The sequence below is a fragment of the Aedes albopictus genome, chromosome 1 (genome assembly GCF_035046485.1).
Source record: "Aedes albopictus strain Foshan chromosome 1, AalbF5, whole genome shotgun sequence".
NCBI classification, from domain to species: domain Eukaryota; kingdom Metazoa; phylum Arthropoda; class Insecta; order Diptera; family Culicidae; genus Aedes; species Aedes albopictus.
Genome location: NC_085136.1, coordinates 233,535,333 through 233,556,215, shown reverse-complemented (window position 1 = coordinate 233,556,215; position 20,883 = coordinate 233,535,333). Strand labels below are relative to the sequence as shown.

Genomic DNA, 20,883 nt, shown 5'->3' with positions numbered 1-20,883 from the left:
AGCGGGGTAACATTGATCGGCTTGTCCGACCTCATGGAATGTTCAAACAAGCATTTTACATTGAACCAGTTTCTGCTATCAAATGGTATATCGTAATCTGCTAGTATTTAGCTATCAAATGACAAGTAATTCTTGAAAATTAAATTTCATTAACATTGAAATAAATCGATTTTTCCATAACTGTGTTTCGTAGCGCAATGAGATACATAGTCAAACATTCATGCATGACATGAATACTAGATACAATATGAGGTTCGAAATCACTGTATTACTTCAGTATGATATCCTAGAGTTGGATTTAATAAACGAAATATTTATGAAAATGCTCTTTTTCAATTAAATATACGATTTATTAAAAGTAGGCTATCAATTCCTTAAACCATTGCCTACCTTTAGGCGTTATTCGCGGTTTGGAGAATTTTTATCTTAAAATAACTCAAAAAGTACATTTGGACAATATATTTGAAATCAGCGACCTCGAATTTAGTAAGTTAGGGTATTTTCAACACAAACGAACATTGATCACTGACATTATCAATGTTACCCCAAATCAACAGAATCAAAAAATAGATTTAAAAACCTATTTAAACATGTTTTAAAGTTTTACAATAGTTTTTCGAGTAGCTTAACACTTACTCAGAGGGCCAGTACTTGTTTTAAAAATATAAAACATATAATGTTTTCTTTAACAAGAGAATTATTCAAGAAAAATCGAAAATTCTAATCAATGTTACCCCGGATTAAGGTACTGTGAAAACGGGACCGATGTATCAATCTTAAATTTTTTGCGACCACTTCAAAGTGGCTCTGGGGTCCAATGGACCCCAGGTATCCATTAGAGGGTTAACTTCCCTCAGCGTGGGAGTTGGTTCGTTCCCGTCCTCTGCTGTACCAACATAGTCATTTCATCCGCTGCAGCGCTGTAGCGCTGCCTTGGCCCTCCGCGCCTACATTCTCTTCGCCATTCAGGTGCTTGTCGAAGTGCTGCTTCCACCTTTCGATCTCCTCACGTTTGTCCGTCAGGAGGCTCCCGTCCTTATCCCTGCAGATTTCGGCTTGCGGCACGTAGCCTATGCGGGATGCGTTGAGCTTCTGGTAGAACTTACGTGTTTCTTGTGAACGGCACAGCAGTTCTATTTCCTCGCACTCTGCTTCTTCCAGGTGGCGCTTTTTCTCCCGGAAGAGACGGGTTTTCCGCTTTTGTCTGTATCGCTCCACATTCTGTCGGGTTCCATGCTGCAGCTTTACCGCCCGCGCTGCATCCTTGTCCTCCAGAACCGCTCTGCTCTCCTCGTCGAACCAATCGTTTCGTCGACTCCGTTCTACCTACCCGATAGTGCTCTCGGCTGCGTTGTTGATGGCTGCTTTGACTGTACTCCAGCAGTCCTCTAGAGGGACCACATCGAGCACACCTTCCTCCGGCAACGCTGCCTCGAGATTCTGTGCGTATGCGGTGGCGACATCCGGTTGCTTCAGTCATTCTAGATCGTACCGGGGCGGCCGCCGGTACTGTATATTGTTAACAACGGAGAGTTTTGGGCGCAGTTTGACCATCGCCAGGTAGTGATCAGAGTCGATATTAGTGCCACGATAGGTCCTGACGTCGATAAATATTGTCGGAGAAGTGCCGTCCATCAATCAGAACGTGGTCGATTTGCGATTCCGTTTGTTGTGGTGATCTCCAGGTGTAACGATACGGGAGGCTGTGTTGGAAGAAGGTGCTACGAATGGCCAGGTTCTTGGAGGCGGCGAAATCCATAAGGCGTAGGCCATTTCGTTCGTCAGCTGGTGGGCGCTGCCCGACTAGAATTTTCTAACAAATATGTAACATCTTTCTACCTAATCCTGATATTTATAACTTATTGTGTTATACTTCTGTTAGAAACATTTGGCGTACATAAATATTATAACACTATTATGTCACATTATGTTATAAAATCTGATTACAACTCATTGTAATATACTTAAGTTTCGATTCTTTGGCATTGAGATAGCATTGTTACACAGTTGTATCAAATTTTGATAGAAACTAGTTATTTTGAAGCTTAGATTTATATCACGTTTTGTTATAATTTTGATCTGTTCTTAACACAATAAGTTATTTTCTTGATTACACCAGAGTACTTTATGTTACAATTTTAGTTATTTTAACATCATCCTGCATCTAGTTTATAACATAATAAGATATTGAAAAATTTTATAACATCATAACACAATATGTTACAAACTTGATATAATTTTCTAGTCGGGTGAACTTTCCAATCGTCGGTCTGAATTCCTCCCCCTGGCCTACCTGAGCGTTTAGATCCCCTATGATGATCTTGACGTCGTACTCGCGTTCGAGCTGCGCGTAAAATGCGTCTTTGTCATCATCAGTGCTTCCGGAGTGAGGGCAGTGCACGTTTATTATGCTGATGTTGAAGAATCGGCCCTTGATCCTCAACCTGCACATTCTTTCGTCGATCGGCCACCAATTGATCACGCGCCTCTGCATGTCACCCATCATTATAAAAGCTGTTTCCAGCTCACGTGTGTTGCCGCAACTCTGGTAGATGGTATGATTACCTCTAAACGTTCGCACCATAGATCCTGTCCAACACACCTTCTGCAGCGCTACGATTCCGAACCCGCGGTTCTTCAGTATATCGGCGAAAATGCGGGTGCTCCCAATGAAGTTGAGAGACCTACAGTTCCACGTACCGAGCTTCCAATCGCAAGTCCCTTTTCGTCGCTGTGGTCGTCGCCATTGGTATCGGTTCGCATTCTTCTCTTGTTGATTTTCCGGTGCTAGTCTTATTTACGGCTGGCTCGCCGGGCCTGACACCTGTAGTATCTGGCAGCACGGTAGAATAAGAGAATGAGACAGAGTGAGGGTTTTAGCAACGCACCCGAGATGTGTGGGAAGGGAGAGGAAGAGAGTGGGAAAGAGGGAGGATGGGAGGATTGGCTCGGATCGGGAGAAGTGATAGAACTGTTGACTGAGAAGCAAGGAATAAAAGTGTTCTGTAATAAATTGGAAGAAAGTGTGCTATTACTTTATAATATACGGAAGAAATCTTGAATACTATAACACCAACCCACTAACCCAGGAAGCTGGGCTTACCTTCCCGGAAGCTACGAGTTCTGCATTGGCATTTCCTCCAACTACAGTGCTAAATAGCTAGGCTCAAGCGCCAGTCTTCGCCTGGGGTGGCGCCCAGGAGATAACATTTTACCTGAGCTTCCACCCCCTACTGGGATCATATTGATGCTGATTCGACGAGTGGAGTGAGAGCAATCGAGAATCGTCACTTAGCTCTCGAATGAACTCTTTGTTTTGATTTCGATAGTCGACTCGAATGCGGTATCAACACCGAGAACAGACGTCTAAGAAGCACTGGATAACTTGTGTAAAGCAATGCAACGGTCAAATTAAACTGCTTTAATGTGTTATGGGAAATCACCGCCAGAGGCGCTGCGATACATGCATTTTAAACGCAAACTGTCATTCTAACCAATCAGCAATAAGCAACATCATAGTACATCAATGTTTGTAAATCATTCGACCGTTAAAGAAGATGGGTTGCAAGTGCGAATTCTTTTGGTGCACTAACCAGGAAGGGTATACTCTTGGAAAATCGTTCCACAGCTTTCCGAACACCGACAATTTGATAGTATTGTTCAGCCCATTCAGTAAACATTGATTTGACTGCCCTTTTCGATAATTCTAGATGCTGTCTGTGGGTGGAAAGTTGCCATTCCGAGGAGATCGTTTAAGTCTTCCATGAATTTGGCGTGAAGGTATTGCGTAAAAGAAAAAAATGCTCCTACCACTTCATTCCGGTAAATTTTGCAAAAGATCAAGAGCAAGCAACTCTCATTGAGGAATAATTTAGGAATGTGTTGCGTTCTTTTAGATTATTACCCGGTATCATTCCATGTGCTCAACCTCCGATCAATCCCGGAGAGCATTCACACAGGAAGCGATGGAGAGCATGATTTTCTCGAATGTCACGACGACTACTTTGCCTGGCTGAGTACAACTTCTCAAAATGAGCAACATCTAAAAAAAACTCAAATCGAAATATTCCGGATGCCGGAGCTTCAAGGTATTGCCAACAGTGACCACAACTTCATTAAGCAAAACACATTTCACCCGACGACTCCCGGCCATTGAAGAGTCCAATAAGCAGCGGCTGTTTGGAACCACTGTTGTAGAGGCATCACTTATTGTGTAACAACTCTTGTGGTAAGTACCAAGGAACCAAGGATATGTTCATGTCACTATATCCATCCAGTGAACCAACGATGCACCGATGGCAATCTCTATGTGGAACCGGGACCGGATCACAACATCCGAGGTCATACTGTCCCGGTCGTTAAGTCACGTTTTTTTGTGAAATAAAGTCCACAAAAGTTTGGATGCGTCTAACATCCTATGTGCCTTCTTTCCTTGGACTTTGTGGCGTACCTGCATGTTTGAACGTTCTTCTTCTTCTTCTTTCTGGCTCTACGTCCGCACTGGGGCTTGGCCTGTCTCGCTTCAACTTAGTGTTCTTTGCGCACTTCCGTACGAGGATGAGGAACGTCGCATTGAAGAAGAATACCAGAAGAATTTGGCGGAGATCAATGCGGCGTATCAAGAAGCTGCGAAACAAGTTAAACTGTTGTGGTGGTTTTTGCCTTTTGTGAAACCGGCAGCACTGGTATTGTCTAATATACATTAGACGTCCCGCAGGGCGCAGTATCATAACGTCCGAGGCCATAATGTCCCAGGGCTTTAAGGCGCATTTTTTCGGGGCATAACGTCCAAACATACAAGTATGCCACGAAGTCCAAGGAAAGAAGGCACATAGGATATTATGACGCACCTAAACTTTTGGACGTTATTTCGCAAAAAAAACGCGACTTAACGACCGGGACAGTATGGCCTCGGACGTTGTGATCCGGCCCCGTCCCGCAGCACAAACAGAAGTGAATAAGTAGTGAAAGTGTTGGGATGTTTGTTTCTGGAGATGGTAGAAAAATACTATAACGTAAGTGATATTTAAGACTAATTTAAGAATGTATTTAAAATGAAATTAATAAAATTACAGCATTGAAGCTGACCGGGTTTGATGAGAAGTCAAAAATCAATATCGCCATTTTGGAATCCAAGATGGCGGCCCTTAATCCAAGATGGCGGACAATAATCCAAGATGGCGGCCATGGAATGGTGGTTTGAACTAGGATACCATGCAATATGGGTATCTATCGATCGGGCTTGATGAGTAAAAGTCAAAAATTAATATCCGACGCCATTCTGGAATTCTTGATGATGGCCCTTAATCCAAGATGGCGGACCATAATCCAAGATGGCGGCCATGGAGTAGTGGTTTGAGCTATGAGATACCATGCAATATGGGTATCTATCGATCGGGCTTGATGAGTAGAAGTCAAAAATCAATATTCGACAAAAAGAAAATCGCGTTAAGTACTGTTCCTTTGAATTCCACTAAGAATTTGCATCCTTTGACAGATACGTATTTCGACCTCAACTGTAAGGTCGTCTTCAGTGTCTTGTACTTGACTCGACAAGACTACAAGACACTGAAGACGACCTTACAGTTGAGGTCGAAATACGTATCTGTCAAAGGATGCAAATTCTTAGTGGAATTCAAAGGAACAGTACTTAACGCGATTTTCTTTTTATTTACAGATATTCCCCTAACAAGCCCAGGTTAATCATCATCAATATTCGACGCTATTTTGGAATCCAAGATGGCGCACACTAATCCAAGATGGCGGCCATGGAATGGTGGTTTGAGCTATGATACCATGCAATATGGATATCTATCGATCGGGCTTGATGAGTAGAAGTCAAAAATCAATATCTGACGCCATTTTGCAATCCAAGATGGCGGCCATGGAATGGTGGTTTGAGCGATGAAACCATGCAATATGGGTATCTATCGATCAAGCCAATGATGAGTAGAAGTCAAAAATCAATATCCGACGCCTTTTTTGAATCCAAGATGGCGACCCATAATTGAAGATGGTGGCCATGAAATGCTTATTTGAGCCATGTACCATGCAATATGGGTATCTATCGATCGGGCTTGACGACTAGAAGTCAAAAATCAATATCCGACGTCATTTTGGAATCCAAGATGGCGGCCATGGAATGGTAGATTGAGCTATGATACCATGCAATATGGGTATGTATTTATCGATCGGGCTTGATGAGTAGAAGTCATTTTTCAATACCCGACGCCATTTTGGATGGCGGACCATAATCCGAAATGGTGGCCATGAAATGATAGATTGAGCTAAGATACCATGCAATATGGCATCTAACCATCGGGCTTGATGAGTAGAAGTCAAAAATCAATATCTGACGCCAATTCGGAATCCAAGATGGCGGACTATAATCAAAGATGGCAGACCATATTCCAAGATGGCGATATGGAATGGTGGTTTGAATTATGATACAATGCAATATGCCAGTTTAGAATCCAAGATGGTGGATCATAATCCAAGATGGCCGCCATGGAATGGTAGATTAAGCTACGATACCATGCAATGTGGGTACCGTAAAACGGGGTATCATTGATCAGCGGGGTAACATTGATCGGCTTGACCGACCTCATGAAATGTTTAAACAAGCATTTTACATTGAATCAGTTTCTGCTCTCAAATGATATATCGTAATCTGCTATTATTCAGCTATCGAATGACATGTAATGCATGATAATTGAATTTCATAAACATTGAAATAAATCGATTTTTCCATAGGTGTGTTTCGTAACGCAATGAGATACATTGTCAAAAAATCATGCGTGGCATGAATACTAGATACAATATGAGGTTCGAAATCACTGTCTTACTTCAATATGATATCCTAGAGTTGGATTTAATCACCGAAACTTTTACGAGAATACTATTTTTCAATAAAATACATATACGATTTATTAAAAGTAGGATATCAATTCAATCAAATTCCTTAAGCCATTGCCTACCTTTAGGCGTTATTCGCGGTTTGGAGGATTTTAATCCTAAAATAACTCAAAAAGTGCAAAACTTGTAAGAATTTGGACAACATATTCGAAATCAGCGACCCCGAATTTAGTAAGTAAGGGTATTTCCAACACAAACGAACATTGATCACTGACATGATCAATGTTACCCCAAATCAACAAAATCAAAAATTAGATTAAAAAAACTATTTAAGGCCCCTTAGCGTGTCAGCTCAAATTTTATTCTTCTTATTTGATTCTTATTCCAAACAATCATCAAGCACGATAGTAGTTGTGTAGCCTTTCTATAGCAATTCCATAAACAAACAAACAAAAACAGCACCTCTTTGTCTCGGTAGCTCCAATGTAAACATTTCGAGAATATGAATAATTTGAAAGCAACTCAAGCAGTAAACTACTCTACTTCAATGAATAACAAGGAAACATATCCAAATGTCTCGAAAAATGTTAGATTTTTTATGTAACAAGCTAGAAATGATCGAATTATTCTGGTACGCTCTCCCACTGTTTATGTTTGCTGCAACAGCAGTGCTGGCGGACCGCTTGGTGAAGATATCGTAAATTATAATGCTTTGCATATTTCACTAACAATTATAATCACCCCACAAATTATTTTTGATTTTATGACGCATAACCAATGTGTTTGACTGGATTTTTTAATTGATTTTGATCAATTTCATTGATGCTTTGGCCAGCAGGATCGACATCACTGCGTGCAATGATCGATGATTGTGCGCGCCAAAAGACACCACCGCGCTGCCGCCGTCTTCGTTGGTACTGCGGTGGGTGGTAAACACCGCCAACCACATTTTGAGTGCGGTCGAAATAAATCGATAAAAATTTCTACTTTCGAGTGAACTAATGCTTAGAAATCGTGATTACTTGGAAAGAGGCTTGTATTTGAAGAAGTGTGAATACATTTTTATGCCGAATATATCGCGTGAAATTGATTATTTTATAGAATAAGATAAGTGTCGATTTTTTACAAAGATGTATTGGTGCAATGTTGTGTAAAGTTGATTTCGGTCAATGATTTTGAAGAAGCCATTTTGCGATGACACGCTAAGGGGCCTTAAACATATTTTATAGTTTTACAATACTTTTTCGAGTAGCTTAATACAAACTCAGAGGGCCAGTACTTGTTTTAAAAATATAAAACATGCAATGCTTGCTTTAACAAGAGAATTATTCAAGAAAGATCGAAGATTCTGATCAATGTTACCCCGGATTACGGTATCTATCGATCGGGCTTGATGAGTAGAAATCTCAAATGAATATCAAACGCCATTTTGAAAATCAAGATAGCGGAGTCATAAGCGGACCGTAAAACATTCGTTTACCATAAAATATTAAACAATCTCTGGCAAAGTTTTGCGTTGCAACTGCATGGAGGACTGATGAACATCGGCGTCAGAAAGCCGCCGATGTCCCGAAAGTCCGATGCGCCGTGTTTGCGTCGATTCACTTCTAGGCTAGCAGCATATCTAAGCATTTGCCCGGTAGAATGCGAACATAGGTGTTTTTCCTATTTCCAGTCCGACGAGCGTACGCGAGTCGGACAGCTAGCGTTTACACGTTGTAACGCAATCATATGTCCACTGATTGAGATTTGAAACCACGGCTCCGCAATTCGATAGAACACAGAGCACGCAACAAAAACTTATATGAAACGTCCATATTATATTTTCGTTACATTTCTCTAAGGAACCTGAGATGTATATAAACCCCTAACACTTTCTCAAAGTACCGTTGAAATATGGTGAGAGCATATCATTTAGCTTTAATGTATTTCTAACTGTTTGTTGACAGAGCAAACCATGAGGAATCATAATTCATATTGAAAGCTATGAAACTAATAAATCTAGCAAATGCCATGTGGCCATGTTGGCAGAAACGAAAATACAAGTTTTGATATTGAACTTGACCTATCTCTCTTCAGCTTAGTGTTTTGACGTAGGACTACGTCTCTCTTTTCTATACCGGGTGTCATTCTAAATTTTCAGAAATCGGCCGCGTTACGTTGAAAGTGGAGATTTTGAGCGTTAATAACTCAGTCATTTCTTGTTGAATCTTCAAAATTTTGGCACCAATCGATTGCAAATCTTTACACCAATTATGTCCAATAATAATATTTGCTATTCTTCAATAACAAACTATTGAAAAATTGGGAAAAGTGAACCCATGTTTATTCCAGCCAATCACGATCGAGCACATTTTGGATGCTCCCGTCGAATATAAAAGCTACTGCTTCTTCGCATCTTCCCTCATTTGCCTTTGTCGTCTCGAGGTGAACGCATCGAACGAGAGCTGCCCACTTACTTCGTTTTCGCTCATTCTTCTTTGGCGGCCGTGTCGGCTCGGTATCGATGGTTGTCGGCAAGGGTGTGTTGCACATTCACCTTCTAACCGTCTAACGCGGCAGACCAGGGAAGTGTTTCGAATATTGGATTGATCGACGGTGGTGGCAGAGGCAGCAGCAAAATCCACAGAAAGACCCTCCGTGACGGACGATTTTGCGAGTTGCGTCGCTTTTCTTTCCTCGGGGCCTCGATTTGGATTGAGTGACAGCGGCGCATTGCTGATAGCATCAGGATTCGCATCCACGGCAGCAAGCGGCGGGCCAATTTTCGACGGCGTTCAGCATTCAACAAGGAATAAACCAACACGCATTGCGTGGCATGATGAATTCATGTCATTTTCTGTTCAAAATCGTTCAATATTTAAACGGTTCTTTTCAGGACCATCGAAAATTATTCCTCAAGAGTTGTGAATCAGATAATTATTTCATTCCATCGAACAGGAAAAGTGTGGTGTGACCGAAAAGTGAAAGATTGAATGCTTGATGGCCCCGCAACAATGATGATGCCGGCCACCATTGGTTCCATCCGGAATTTAGCAACGCTTTATCCTATCCGGACCATTTTTAGTGGAACATTGTTTAATTATAGCATTTTCGAGTTAAAATGATCTGAATCTTCCAATATTTTGATTACTTTATTCGTTACATGAAACTTTTCTCATTTCTCGGTTGATAAATCGTTTCAAGCGTCTGGTGCATGTGGGGCGGAGCATGCAAACGAAATAAACTGGAAGCCAGCCAAATGGGAGGAGCTTCATCTGCTAATCTAGGGGTATAAAAGCTGTACCCTCTGTTTTCTTTCGTCATTTTCGTTGGATCAGTCATGGTGGTTGGTGTCACCTCCTGCCCGGCAGCAACACACACGAACACAGCGACGACTTTGCTCGGTCAGGAATTTCATCCACGGCAGCAAGCTGCCGGTTAGTGTTCGAAGGCATTCAGAATTCAACGCGGCGTAAACTAACATGGCAGGATCACATCAAAATCGTCCATAATACAAACGGTCCTTTTCAGGACCACAGAAAATCTTTCCTACAGAGTTATGAAAAGTGAAAGACAGTTCCGCTTCTCAGCAAAAGTGAAGCCGACCATTAATTTTATCCATAGCAGCAAACAGTGGGTCAGTTTACGGTGGCCCAGCATTCACCGCGCAGAAACCCAACACGCATTGCGTGGTATGGTGAATTTATGTAATTTTCTCCAGATTCCAGGCCTAATATCATCGATCGGGAAAAGCGTGGTGCAACAAAAAAGTGAAATATTGATTGATTGATGGCTCAGCAACAGTGATAAAGCCGGCCACTAATGATTCCACCTGGAATTCCACAACGCATTTTCCAAATAAGATCATTCGTATTTTTCATTTCTGGGATGATTCATGGTTTGAAGCGTCTGGGTGCATGCGGGCGGGGCATGCAAACAAAATAAACTGGAAAGGCAGCCAAATGGGAGGAGCTTCATCTGCTAATCTAGGGGTATAAAAGATTTGTCCTCGGTTTTCTTCCGTCATTTTCGTTGGATCAGTCAAGGAGGTTGGTGGCGCCTCCAGTACGACAGCAGCACACACCAACCCAGCGACGGCTCGGCTCGGCTGGAAATCTCATCCAAGGCAGCAAGCGGCGGGTCAGTTTACGACGGCTTTCAGCATTCAGCATGGAGAAAACCAACACGCATTGCGTGGCGTGGTGAATTCATCAAAATCGTCCATAATATAAACGGTCCTTTTCAGGACCAAAGAAAATCTTTCCAAAAGAGTTATGAGTTTGACCGGCAGTGGACTTTGGCAACGCATTATCATATCCGGACCATTTTGCGTGAAAAGTTTTTCAATTCTAACATTTTTCAAATTAAAATAATCTAAGTCATCTAATATTTTGGTTACATTATCCGTTCAATGTAAATTTTATCATTTCTCGGTTGATTAATCGTTTGATGCGTCTGGAGCATGAGGGGCGGGTCATGCTAACGAAATTAACTGGAAAGCCAGCCGAATGGGAGGAGCTTCATATGCTAATCTAGGGGTATAAAAGCTGTGCCCTCTGTTTTCTGTCTTCATTTTCGTTGGATCGGCCAAGGAGGTAGGATGTCATCTCCAGCAAGCAGCCGCATATCGACTGCGATGACTCTCGGCTGATAGCACCAGGAATCTCATCCACGGCAGCAAGCGGCGGGCCAGTTTTCGACGACGCCTAGTATTGAGCGCGGAGGAATCCAACACGCATTGCGTGGCATGATGAATCCATCAAATTCGTCCATTATTCAAACGGTCCTTTTCAGGACCATCGAAAGTGATTCCTCAAGAGTTAATTGGAGAAATTTCCACCCTCGATCGAGAAAGGTGTACTTCGTTGCCAGCAAGAGTGAAGCCGGTCATTAATCTCATCCACGGCAGCAAGCGTCGGGGCAGTTTCAGGTGGCGTCCATCATTCAGCACCATTAGCGGAGCCAGCTTTTTCTTTTTTCTTACTCACTCTCCTAAACAAGCAGGAGAATGAGCGAGATGAAAGAGGAGGCAAGCTGCCCCCTCTTCCATCTGTTTCTCTCTCGTGTATGTTTGGGAGAGTGAGTAAGAAAAAAGAAAATGCTGGCTCCGCTAATGTTCAGCACTGAGAAAACCAACACGCCTTGCGTGGCATGGTGAATTCATGCCACTTCCTTCCTAAAATCGTCAATTAATCAAACGGTCCTTTACAGGACCACCAAAAGTTATTCCTCAAGAGTTGTGAATTAGATAATTTCATTCCATCGAACAAGAAAAGTGTGGTGCAACCATCCAATATTTTGGATTTGGTTACTTCAGCCGTTCAATGAAAATTTTCTCTATTTCTTGGTTGATTAATCGTTTGAAGCGTCTGGAGCATGCGAGACGGGTCATGCAAACAGAATAAACTGCAAAGCCAGCCAAATGGGAGGAGCTTCATCTGCTAATCTAGGGGTATAAAAGCAGTGTTCTCTGTTTTCTTTCGTCATTTTCGTTGGTTCAGTCAAGAAGGTTGGAGGTGGATGTCACCTCCAGCAAAACAGTAGCACACCAACTCAGCGACTACTCTCGGCTATCGTGCTAATGATAGCACCAGGAATCGCATCCATGGCAGCGGACCAATTTTCGGTGGGTGGGCCAATTTTCGACGGCGTCCAGCATTCTCCGCAGAGAAAACCAACACGCAATACGTGGCATGATGAATGCATCATAATGGTCCATTATTCAAACCGGTTCTTTTCAGGACCATCGAAAATGAATCCTCAAGAGTTAATTAGATAATTTCTGTAATAATGATGATATGTATGTAAACAAAGGTTTTGTATAAATAACTAAATAATTCTATAAATAATTCTAAAATAATCTCTAAGTTTATTCCAGTGTATTTTAGGACCATCATTCCATCGTCGACGCAACCGTTCGCTTGTCTGATGATGCACGACACGACAGACGCAGGCCGCTCTCTTGTCTGATGATGGCATGCGTGAGAGCGAAATGATGATGACAGCAGAAACGAGCACGAACGAGACCGAACGAACCGAACCGAATCAACGGCGCTGAATGTAAATGATGACAGTTTGGAGACAGACGTTGTGATTGACGGGTGTGTTGTGCGTGTGAAAAAAAAGTGGAAAATTTACCCGTTATGTTCGATAGCATCGAAATGAACAAGAATAGAAAAGAAATTTGAATGAGATTGTTGTGTTTATTGTTGTTTTGCGGAAGAAAATCCTACAATTTCCATCATCGATCGAGATGTAGTGCAACCAAAAAGCAAAAGACAGAGCATCGTTGCCAGCAATAGTGAAACTGGTCATTATTCTAATTCACGATCGCAATGATGTTTGGGAAGCTATGGCTTAACGCCTTTCAATATTATAATCATTTTATCCTTTCGACGAAATTCTTTCAAACAACGGTTGAACATTTATCTTCAAAATGAAATAATGCTCAACCCCCAAGTGATGGCCAACCACGCGAGTTACGGAAGGTTTAACTAATTAACATCTTATGAATGCGTTCAGTGAAATGAATCATTATAACAACTTTAATCAACACATCACTCCGCCGATTTTAATTTGGCCAGTATACATTGTTTAGGCCTTTTATGTGATAAATCCGTTAGGCATTTATTTACGAAGGTCGGACAACAATGACCCGAAAAATCAGCTGATGTAAGACTTCAAATGAAAGGGCCCATTTTAATATATAAAAATCAGAACTTCATTCCAGCCTTTGTCCCACGTCAACATTGCGGTTATGTCTCAGACATTACCCACCCCTAGTTTTTCTTTTGAACACAGCTACTAATTTTAATTGAATGGCTTCTTTGATTTTAATTCCATAAATTTGTATGGCATCGTACACAAATTACGTAACGCTATAGGGGGAGGGGGAGTCTAGCTCAGCGTTACGACCCATACAAAAATTTTGACTTTTCATACAAAAAGCGTTACATGGGGGGGAGGGAGGGGGTCTGAAATGGTCAATTTTTGCGTTACGTAATAAGTGTACCATGCCTATATTGTGCGGCCAACACAATGGCACACTATGCCGTAGAAACGTATCAGTAAATTTAAAGTTAAGTATACTAAGTATGCTTCGAAATTCTAGCTTTTTGACAGTTTTTCACATGGCTTTTATGTCACTTGGAATTTCTTCATCATCTTCAGCATGGTCTTGCGGAATATCGGCACCGATTCAGTTAAACGAGACTTTGCTTTTGCCCGAGCAAAGCCGGGTCATTCAGCTAGTTAAAATCTAAATCAACGACTCATGCAAAATATTTCGTTTTATCAAAGCGAATTTGATAGTTTTTAGTGATTTATGTTAGGTACGGTATTTCAATAGAGTTAATAAACTATAGAGGACGAATGTCGCTGCTGTTCCTTTTGTTCTCCATCGGGAACATGCTCCGCGCTCGGGGGTATATAAATGTCAAACTTTGTGTTGTTTGTTTTGGTTTTTTTGGTTACCTCGCGCCGCGCATATCGTCAGTGAAATGGAATCTATTCCTATGTGTCCATATTTTCGTCGCACAAATTGGCCTCTTTCGCCGGAATGTTCACGGAACTACGAAAAATGTAGGTAAGTGATTTATAGAGAAAAAATAGAGCATTCACAGTACGTTTGTTCTACCGCTGCAGTATGTGTTGCCGATTTTCTACACTGTTTGTTTCCCAAACGATAGTGGCAGCTGCTTCCACACATCGATTTCACCCCGAATGTTGCTGATAGCGCCAGGATATGTTCAAAAGTATCGAAGCCGCCACAAACCGGATCGCTAATGAAAAGTTGCTACCAACCGATTTGGATCTCAACCGATTTGGATCTCAACTTTCAACCCTTTCGAATGCATGGACCCGAGCAGGGACAGGACCACCCCCAGCTGGGATGAATTTTCTTCCTGGATGTGTGGGACTTTCAACGTTGGAATCCTGAAGGTGAGAATTATTTTTTCTGTCCTTGAAATTTTGAATCAAATTCGTGTTGCTTTCGGTTTTAGGTTGCAAAGATTGTTGGTCAAGCGGAGTACGTAGTAATTGATGTACCAAAGGGGGGGGGGGGGAATAAGCTGAGCGGTGGCAAAGTTGATTCCTAAAAATCCTCCATTCCTAAGAATTCGTTGGGTTCCGACGCGAAACCTGAGAATAAACCAATCGGCAAAATCTGGCCAGAAGTGGAGGGCGGATAAACACGAAGACGACGGATGGGGGTGGTGATGATGCTAAACAGGAAGCAGTCCTCGGCTAAGCAGAGCAATTAAAGCAACTTCGGTGGGTTCAACAACGACAGGCGATGCCAAGGGTCCCACCCGGGGATGCAACAAATATCAGTTCACCAACAATAACGATTTTCAAACGTTGATTAGTTTTCGCTATTTTTTTTAATCTAGGGAATCGCGCCTTTTGGGCGGTGGCTTCTATATTCGTCTGTTTTCCCCTAGAACTCAGTCAAATTTGAACCAATTGACACAACTTTTGGAATGTGGTGAGATAGGTATAGTATTTACCCGTGTACAACATTTCAAGTCAATTGGTTCAAAATTGACTGAGTTCTAGTGGAAAACAGACGAATATAGAAGTCACCGCCCAAGTGGCGCGATACCCTACCACCCTCCAAGTTTTCAGTTGGGATTTCCAATAAATTTAGATGACGAGTAGGGAATCGCGCCAATTGGGCGGTGGCTTCTGTATTCGTCTGTTTTCCACTATAACTCAGTCAAATTTGAACCAATTGACACAACTTTTGCAATGTGGTGAGATACAGGGGATGGCCAAAATGTTTGGGATGGGCAACTTCTTTTTCTCTCACAAAAAAGTTCAACAAGCTATAACTTTTCATAGAGCGCATCAAAAAATCTCAAATTTTGTCTGTTTGTCAACCTATTATGTGTGCATCATTGGTACAAATTTGGGCTCGATTGGTTAATCTTTCGCAAAGTTAGAACCGTTCGGGTAAAACACTATTTTTTTAGACAACTCATTTTTGAGGTGTCTTATCCGGGAAACCAGTGAACCGAATTGAATAAATTTTGAACATACACTAACAATATATAAATGCTTCACAAACTATTAAAACATAGGCACTTTTTAAACGTTGAAAAAAGTTATCATGGATTGACACTTTTGGATTTTTCTCAAAAAAATGTATTTTTTTACATCAATGTCAATAAATTTTAGTATTGATATCCAAAGATTTTCCACTTCTGCTCTCAAGTTATCTCTAATAAGACATATTAGAGCCTATTTCGATTGAAGGAAGAACACATTAAGTAATTTTTGTGTGGTATTGTAAATTTGACTTATTTTCCTCTATATGGGTAAAAATTTCAATCCGGTATAACTTAATTCGCCGTGAGAAAATATTACATTTTATAACGTCGTATTAAGTATCAATATATTGTTGATAAACGTTAAATAAAAACCATTAAATTCGGTTCACTGGTTTCCGAGATATGACAGTTCAAAAATTAGTTGTCTAAATAATAGTGTTAAAACCGAACGGATCTAACTTAGCGAAAAATTGATCAATTGAGCCCAAATTTGTACCAGTGATGCACATATAACAGGTTGTTAAACAGTCAAAATTTGAGATTTTTTGATGCACTCTATGAAAAGTAACAGCATGTTGATTTTTTTTTTTGTGGGAGAAAAAAAGTTGCCTATCCCAAACATTTTGGCCATCCCCTGTAGGTACAGTATCTACCCGTGTACAACATTAGTTATAGTGAGTTATAGTGGAAAACAGACGAATATAGGAGCCACCGCCCAAGTGGCGTGATACCCTATCTACTTTTTTTTTAATTTCCATAAAGCAGTGTAATCGAGGTAATCAGGTAGAGGTTATGCAATGATTTGCTTCCATGATGTATGTCAATCCGGTTAAGCACCGAATAATGTAGAACCAAACAAAAGAAGTCGAAGTTTTGTAGTAAATAATAGATAAAGCTTTGCAATGAAATACAAAAAAGGAATATATGACATATATTTATGATACGGACTGGTACATATAAGAAAATAAAAAAGGCTACTTTAAGCATATAAGTATATAACAAAATAAACTTTATTTTACATTTCGTTTCCTGTGGTTTCATAGTGTCCTCAAATTCGTACACATTTTCTGCTAATTACTACTGCCCAGCGAATATAACCATTTTCTTCGAGAATTGTCTGATATTTTCTTTCTTACTTGATTCAGACACTAGCTTACACATGTGATGGCTACGAATAGTTAGATAACAACGTACGATGAGTTTCATCAAAAGGAATTTATGATTTTCGTCCACTGGACAATTCATTACGTGATCATCCAAACCCTTAAATAATGTCGGATTCTGATCGTACAAGATTGACATAGTTTTGTTGACTAACTTTACTGGCTCTAAGAATCCTTTCTCAATTTTTGTTTGTTCTGCTCTTAGCAGTTGTTCTGCAGTTTTGCAAATAATTACTGTGTCTTTCTGTGCATCACCCAAGAAACAGAGATAGATGAACAACAGTTTCTTAAGCTGAAGTTTGCTTAAGAGTTGTTTGTTCAACTCTTACACAGCTAAAATGTTTGTTGGGCAATTAAACCCCCTGCACAAAATCGCTTCTGTTCGACTAACATCGAATTTTCTGTTTCGTTCGTATACAACGCGCTTCTACAATCATTACATTTAAGTATTTTATCGACCTTTCTTTCTACATATCCTGCGATGTAAGTTATTATGTCGTGGTCAATGCTATCCAAACCTTTCAAATTTACGTCATCGTACAACCAATCTTCACACAAGTTATCTGTTGGTGTATCTGATTCATTCAGTTGTCTCTTTCGGGTGCTTGAAGCTGACAAGATTGCAAACTCCGTGCTGTCCTGCGGCAGACTATTTGCAACAGTAGACATTTTTAATTCTTTATGGATAAGGAGAGCACGAAACGCATACATGAATTGTTTTGTAGTAGGATTGTCGTTAAACCCACCTCTGGCACGAATTAGACAAAAAGTCTGTTCGATGTGATCCTGGCATAGTTTGTAGGTCAGTAAATAATCTAACGGACTACTGGGTGGGTGAATAAACTTAAAGTAAAGAATTGTTATAGACTCAATATTCACAAGCAGCCCAAGAAAACCTGTATAGTTGACTGACTCCAAAATTGGAGTTTGTTCTCCTTTGATGAGGCAGGTTAATCCTGAAATATATCGTTTGCAATATTGTAGGTATTTAAAAAAGTCGGGATGCGTTTCCTTGCAATACGGTTTGCCAAAACCTTTTCCAAATTTGGATTTTGGATTCATTATGTCAAACAAATTATTGAATGTGCGGAGAAACTCAATGGTACCTTCACATCCCTGAAATTCGTCAACTTTCTGGTTTTGCAGATATTCTAATGCATTTGCCACACTATTACTGAACGTTTGAATAGCAAGTTTCGATTTCATCTTGTTTTTCTGAAAGTTGATGTGATCATTCTTTAATTTATTTCCGAGGTGAAGCCCTTTCTTTGATTGAAATTCTTCAAGTGCGACCAAATAATCGAATTTGATATCACGACCAAGGCAATCCTGGAGAATACCTCTAGAAGCGAACGTATTTCTTACTAGTTTTAGCATATGAACTGCGTCCATGATAACGCACACTGATCCAGTGCCGCACGGATGTGGAAAGGTTGGTGTGATTGGCTCATCGAAAGACGCCCCCAGCAATTTCATACAGCGCATATTTGTCTTCATACCGTCAAAAGTAATTGATGGTATGGTAAGATGCTGATCATGTAATGCAGTGAGTACCTGATTGATCAAAATATTTTTTTGCTCTGCTACGATTCCAGCCGTAAAGTGATACGAAACAGATACTTTGAAATGCTCATTTATGGCTGTTACTAAAAATACTAATGCCTCCGTGGCCATCTCTTGTTTGAGGCCAATATCGAATCCAACATTCGTGCAGCCTCCAACTGTCCCGTCTGGTTCAGTAAATAACTGCTTCCTGATGGACATCTCGTCCATGACCAAATTTGCTAGAAGCTGTTTACCCTTTTCCTCCATTGCTTTGACTTTGTTATTGACGATCTCTAGTGCTTCCGCTGAAATCCCAGGTTTGCAATCCACAACATTGTACCACTGCGAAATGGTCGATTTGTGGGGCAGATCATCGCCGGAGCTAAGTTTCTCCTTTGCGAACTCATACGCGGCTGGAGAATGGTAATGCATTCCCATGGCAAACGTTCGGATATCTTCGGTGTAGTGTGAGCCTTGTTTTGTATTGGTTGTCAGCTGCTTGATTGTCTGTAATATCGTAAGAAAATAAATTTTAGTAAATTAATTGATTTTCAATTATAGCGAATAGTGCCCATTTTTGTTGGAAAATTAAACCTCAGTGATTTTTAGTTAAGTTATGTGATCATCGGTGACCAATTTATTCGAAAGTGAGTCACTACCGATTAATCTTCTAAAAAAATGGTCTCTAAAACAGATATGCGCAGTATGAAAGATTACTTACATCTAAAACTTCAGCATTACTGTTGGTTTTGGATACTGAGAGTTGTTCCATCGCCATCTGAAGCTGAGTTTGAAGTGCAGAAATTTTCGCCAAATATCGCTGATTTTCCTGGTGTAACCGTTCTTTTTGCGTTCTTGTTTCCACTAGTTTTTGATAAGTTATATCAAAGGCCTGCTTGGCACGCGTTGGCGATTGAAAATCGCTTTCCCGGACGTCACCAGGATACCGGATTGTTCTAGAACCTGATGGAGCATTTTCTTCTTCAGAGTCACATTCGGTACACATCTCCTGGAAACTTGTAGCAGTTCTGGGAAACGAAATTGATTATGAAGTTTTCTGAGAACCAATGTTTTATAATACACACTGGATGAACTCGTCACCGGTGCTCGATAGTTGAAGTGATGAGAGAGCTGGATGAAAAGAATCATCTGCACGAGTATCTTCCAACGAGTAAGGATCGTGATGTTTTTCTTGGAGTGTGGGCGGTTGCTCTGGCCATGGAACAGCTCCGGCGCGAAGATGCTTTCTCCCTCCAGTGATAATGAAATCGGCGTTACAGAAATGAAGATCTGTTCTCTCGGACCTGGAGCAGGTAGATTAGTTGCTAACGCTGCTAACTGTGATGCGTCACCAGGAAGCCTACATTGTTATACGTAATTGAATAATGGCAAGTGATTTTCCATAATATTCTTACCGATGGAATGTTACTGCTGGACCAGCAGTACGTTCCGTCAGCTGACAATTGATCCAGGAACACTTTCGGACCATGTTTAGAAGCTACTTAAAAGCACTACCGGGAACAACATCGCTAATCGAATCGCAAATCGAAATAAAACCGAAGTGTTGTTTGTAAACAATGCACGACAAGTGACACTTATAAACCCGCGCGAGAGAGGAGATGTTCCAACAGTGACGACAGCGACATTCGTCCTCTATAGTTTATTAACTCTATTGGTATTTCCCATACAAGACACCCTCCAAAAGTTGCATGCAAGTTTTCATACTAACATAAAATGCTTAAATCTATCAAATTTGATTAGGTAGAACAAAATATTTTGCATGAGTCGTTAATTTAGATGTTAATTGATCAATTAACCTTTTGATTGCTTAAAACAAATATTTCCAGTCTTAACGGCTTGCAGTCAAAAAAGCCCAAAATGGCATATTTTGCCCTATAAATTGAGGTATAGCTCAAAATTGTGTCGTGTTGGAGCAAATCTGAGCCCGGATTCGGATTCAGCGGCCCAAAATCCATCGGAGACACATAAGTTTGCTCTTGAGACAAAAACATGTTGCGCTGTGTAATTCATTTTGAGGGTGACATTGGGCCATATAAAAGCAATAATGCAGTCAGTACCTCGGGTACCTAGGGTACGAGAACCCTACAAATGTGAATTAAAACAACTGAGAGCATTCACATTATTTTATGCACAATACGTTGTTGGTTTTAGAAATAAATGTAAAGCCTGCAGCACATAGCGTCCGTTCCGTCGAGGTTTGCGTTTTTTTGACAGTTTTCCCATGGGAAATGTGTCAAACTACTATCACGCACACGCAAACGTAT

The 20,883-nt window shown here is 40.8% G+C and overlaps 1 protein-coding gene across 1 annotated transcript in view; it reads right to left on the bottom strand.

Moving 5' to 3' along the window:
* The window catches only part of LOC134291283 (uncharacterized), a 30,794-nt gene extending 11,212 nt beyond the window's left edge, over positions 1-19,582 (bottom strand). Inside the window, exons 1-2 of the mRNA XM_062858808.1 lie at positions 19,320-19,582; positions 18,710-19,105 (exon numbers count right to left, since the gene is read on the bottom strand). Coding sequence (XP_062714792.1) covers positions 18,710-19,105; positions 19,320-19,376 — 453 coding nt within the window. The 5' untranslated portion in view covers positions 19,377-19,582. The remainder of the gene's footprint in view (positions 1-18,709; positions 19,106-19,319) is intronic.
* Positions 19,583-20,883: the final 1,301 nt, after the last annotated feature.